The sequence below is a fragment of the Myxocyprinus asiaticus genome, chromosome 39 (assembly GCF_019703515.2).
Source record: "Myxocyprinus asiaticus isolate MX2 ecotype Aquarium Trade chromosome 39, UBuf_Myxa_2, whole genome shotgun sequence".
NCBI lineage: Eukaryota > Metazoa > Chordata > Actinopteri > Cypriniformes > Catostomidae > Myxocyprinus > Myxocyprinus asiaticus.
The window spans coordinates 23,674,923-23,679,725 of NC_059382.1; the positions used below are offsets into that span (position 1 = coordinate 23,674,923).

Genomic DNA, 4,803 nt, shown 5'->3' on the forward strand with positions numbered 1-4,803 from the left:
GTGTCAGTGGGAAAAAGAAGAAGAAAAGAAAAAAGAAAGAAAGAAAAAAAAATACAGAAAAGAGACAAGTGGTATAGAACATTTTCCCATCAAAAACAAGTTAATTTGAGTTTTTATAGAGCAAGGGCTTTATTTCTGGGACCGATTTTAATATAAACTTTTTAAACAATGGCCGTAGCCACCCATAAAGATGGAACCTCATTATACATGTCCAAAGCATAAACGGATCAGGACAAATGTGGCAACAAAGTTTCAACTCGGGCAAGATTCCAGCAGGTCTGATGCAACAGGGCTGCAACAAGAGTTACATCTCCATAGTGTAATATAGTGTCCTTCCTCGTCACATGCGGTTAAGTAGTTCTTCAAAGGGGTCTCGTGTTCTGTTTTACACAGTTATGGTATATCACATCTGCACCCAGCAGGATTTAATCAACAGCATTTAGTTAATTTCTAAATATAGCAAAAAGAAATAAATGCATAAAATACATATGCAGCCAAAAGTAATTAAATAAACAACGCGTAAAATCACAGCGCTCCATTTTTAATGACGTGCTTCGGGGTGAAGTTCGGGTTGAACTTGTGCTGTTTGGACACTGCGCAGAGGGGCGAGGCGGCGGATGAATACACGCTGATGATGTTATACGGCTGATGTTTGGTTTGACGCGATATTCCTCTGTTCTCCAAAACTTTTGAACGATTTATCGCGTGACCGATCAGCGTCGACATCAAATGAAGAAGAGTGAGACAATGCTCTGCTAATTTGAAAACGTGAGCTCCTCCACTGCGGTTTACAGCGCTCACAAAAGCTCCCAGACCAGCTATCATCTCAGCACTATGGAGTAAGTGTGTCAACTTTCATTCATACTGTCATGTCAATTCCTATAGCTTTGTTATAAAGTGGATTTTGAACTGAGTTTTTCTTATAGATCATCTTATGTGGATTTGCAGGCTGTAGCTAGATTGAAGTGCTTTAAAAGTAAAAGTTAGTGCATTTTAAAGCACTGTTTAAATTGGAAAGTGTCTGGCACTATATCTAGGCACTTTGACCCTTATAAAATGGCTCTGAGTGAACAGTGTGAAGAACAGTAAGTTATATAATAAGTTATAATGTCTACAGCATACACCTGCATTTTAAATTTAAACTGTTAATATGCTTTTTATTTTTTTATTTATTTTTTTATTTAGCCTCTTTGGAACTGAACTCGACCAGAGGCATCATATTACATATGAATATTAAATGAACTACAGAAAAATGTCACAACAATCATTAGATGGTTAGATATTAGGTTGCCTTTTTTTTTATTTAAGTAAACAAAGGCATGTTAAGCATCTTTACTAATCAGTTCAAGTTGATATTTTGAAGATGTGATTTATTTTTTCATCATTATTGTCTATAAATTTTTTTTTTTTTTGTGGGAGAGTACATTGAGATCTGTATGCACTTTAATAATCTTATGGAAAACCTGTGGACTTTGTGGTTTTATATTGATATATACATTTTTATTGGCACTTTGTAAGGGAGTGTATTGAATTAACACATGCATTTCAAAAAAAATTTATGTTTTCATACAGGTTTCAGTTTTTCGCATCTCTTTCCTGTATGAGGCATTACTGCGATTCTCATGCATTGTGCGCAATTCACCATTTCAACCAAAATAGAGAAAATCGTGGCGGCGTAGATTATTCACAGGAAGACTCTCCTCATTTACACAGCCGGCTTAAGAGCTCGCTCTTTCCTACTGGCTAACGAAGGCCAATCGTAGGCGAAGGGAGGAGTCTGCACAGACGTAGGACTAAATTGGTAAGCAGTACGACACTTTTATATTGTCCGATTGTTGGTGGGAACCGCACTGCAGCGTGTGTGTTAATGGCGTACAGTAAGTAAAGCAAATATTTTGGTAATCCACATCATTTCATCATTGTTTGTTTTATTTATTTATTTATTCTTTTTTTTTATTATAATTGTTACTAGTGTGCATTGTTTTACAGAAAAAAATAAACCTATTTATTGATAAATGTATGATTTGCGCATATGTTGTGCACAGTCTTGCGATGGTAAATAGTGCATCTCTGTGTTGATTTAAAGCCTTTATTTAATATATGTTTTTTTCCCCCAACAGATTGGATGACAAAAACTTTTGACGCTTACCCACACTCAATTTCCACAGAATCTTCTCCCGGATCCTCTATCCCACCCTCACCCCTGGAGCATGACGTACAGATGCCCTCCGACTTGGAGGTAATGACCACTCTTCTTAAAGAAGAACTGGCGCAGCTAGAGGATTATTACCTATACGAATCGACACCCATGAAATTGGAAAAATGGCAAAAATGTGACAAAAGCTTACAAAGTATGGCCACACAGTCATATTATCAATTACCCTGCCCTTCGTACAATGGAAACCAATCTGAAACAAATCCCAGGCTGGTTACCCTGGCAACTGGAGATCTTGACCTGCGAGGCTTCTGTAGCGGCTCAGTGGGTAGACCGAAAATGTCCAGACCTGGTCCTTATAGCTACATTCGGACGCATTGCAATAGCCAAAGAAAAACGGCGAATGGATGTAAAGATGTTGAGGTCTTTGAGAAAGAAACGTGGACTTTCAAAGGGACTCATTCAGGTTATGCAGAGTTGGCTTTTGACCAGTGCTCTGTTGATAAACCCTTTGGAAAGAACCATGCGAGTGCAAAGAAGGTTCGAGAATGTGCCATATTGTTGAAGGAGGAAGAAAGAAATTGTTTCACGGAAGATGTATTTTACAGAGCAGAAATGATGAGAACTTATGACATTGGAGGGTCGCCGGACACGTACCACAGGAGAGAGGGCCAGACCCATGGAATGAAGATGCTTGGCCATGAAGGGATTGCAATGCCGGTTTTGCAGTGCACTGAGAATGAAAGCTGTCCGCCATATAAACAATCCGAAGTAGCCGAGTGTTACTTTCATCAGATTACTGCCAATCTAGAGCCATATCATGGCTTCATGAATGAAATAGACCAGCCAATCAGAACTGGGGCTGTTGAACTCCAGAATAATGACTACTTGCACCATGAATGCCTTGGAGATCAAAGCTTTGAATGTCTGTCTGGAGACAGTGTAGGGTCCTCTTATGAGTTGCCTGTTCAGAAACCGATACAAAGGTCAAGGGAAAGTCAGTGTGTGTTTAAACCTGACATTAAAGTAGGTTCCTTTGAGAGAAACCATGGAGAACGCAAGCAGAAGAAAAGAGACCAAAACAAGTCAGCTGCCCACAGGTATTGTAGCCATTTTTCTCATCCAATTTATGACGATTAATTGCTGTCCAATGAGCAGAGTTTTGTGGCACTGTTTTTCAGCGAGTTGTCTTTTTTATTACAAAGAATGAGAAATAATGAAGATAGCATGTTTATGTTTGGATTCATATCAGCAGAAAAGGCTGAACAATGTTAATTGTTCCACTGGTTGAAAACATAACAGGTATCGGCAGCGTAAGAGGGCAGAGCAAGACTGTTTGGAGGAGGAGCTTCATGGTTTGGAAGGGCGTAACAGAGAACTTCGAGACAAAGCAGAATCTGTAGAGAGAGAGATTCAGTATGTGAAAGATCTCCTTATTGAAGTCTACAAGGCTCGCAGTCAGCGCTTGAAAGAGGATTCCAGTGCCTAAACTGTCTCTTACCAGCATTGCAGCAGTAACTGCAACATACACAGGCTCTGACAGCATGTTTTTCATGCTCCAAATAGTTAGTGAACCTCACAAAAAGAGCTCATGTATTAAAATGGTTTTGTTTTTTCCAAAGTGAAAGCCACATAGTTTAATGAAACTGAGAACAAAATATCTTTCTTAAAGCACTGTGATGATAGCTTGGTTTTTAAAACTGCAGCATTAAATGGAAAGCTGTCCATAAGATTTGACTGAATTTGTACGTGGAATATTACTTTAACCCTAATAGCTTGTTTTAGTAAACAGAATATGAGATACTCTGTACAGGTTTGCTCCATTCTTCACCATAAAAGATTATGCTTAAGGATGGTGTCAATAGCACAACCTAATGAGAAACTGTAACAATATAACAATGTGCTCAGAATTCATACTACTATTTATTATAATAAAACAAAGCACTGCTATGTAAAATGTCATAATGCATTTTTTTTGCCTTCCCTTTTAATTTGATTTTCATGTACTACCTTACACTTCTCTTTTATTTGTGAAATAGCTCATGTAATTATATTTAGAATACAGAAGACATAATGCTTTGCAATGATATTTAAATTGCTTTAAATATATTATAAACTATGGTTTATACCATATAAAAAATGTTTTTTTTTTGGGCTCAAGTTTGGAATGCATGTCTAATACATTGAAAAGCATGTTGGGTTACAATTTACTGCATGACCCAAAATATGAAATGAATGCTTTTGTGCATTGACAATATGTAAAAAAAAATATATATTTTGCCCTTTGGCCATTTGTTTTACTCTCATTGACATGCTTTTAAAATGTTTTTTTTTTTTTTTTTTCATAATTAATGTATGTAATCAGTATGGAATGTAGATTGTTTTTTATGCAGGTTTGCGGAAAACAATCACTGTAATTTGCTGAAGGACTTTAAAATTCAAAATAATTTGAATAATTTCAACATATTTGAGCAGGTGCACATTACTACAGTAGTATACTGTGAAGTGTATACTTCTGAAAACAAAAAACATAGCAAATTTAAATACAAATATTTCTAATGTGTTGATTAATAAATACAAATTATATTGTGGAATAATTCTTATTTTTGGTTGATTAATATGTCAATAAATGATTCTTAAATATTTTA

The 4,803-nt window shown here is 36.5% G+C and overlaps 1 protein-coding gene across 1 annotated transcript; it reads left to right on the top strand.

Annotated features, from left to right (window-relative positions):
- Positions 1–502: 502 nt before the first annotated feature.
- atf5b (activating transcription factor 5b) lies at positions 503–4,803 on the top strand. The gene is made up of 4 exons (XM_051679561.1): positions 503–839; positions 1,573–1,801; positions 2,121–3,255; positions 3,458–4,803. Exons 3-4 carry the CDS (start codon positions 2,126–2,128, stop codon positions 3,642–3,644), a joined length of 1,317 nt encoding a protein of 438 aa, XP_051535521.1. The 5' UTR covers positions 503–839; positions 1,573–1,801; positions 2,121–2,125; the 3' UTR covers positions 3,645–4,803.

Excerpts from the sequence above, each read along its gene's own strand:
- atf5b (XM_051679561.1), top strand. The coding sequence starts at position 2,126 with ATGACAAAAACTTTTGACGCTTACCCACACTCAATTTCCACAGAATCT. Across the intron at positions 3,256-3,457 it reads AACAAGTCAGCTGCCCACAG|GTATCGGCAGCGTAAGAGGG; the intron begins GTATTGTAGCCA and ends AAAACATAACAG.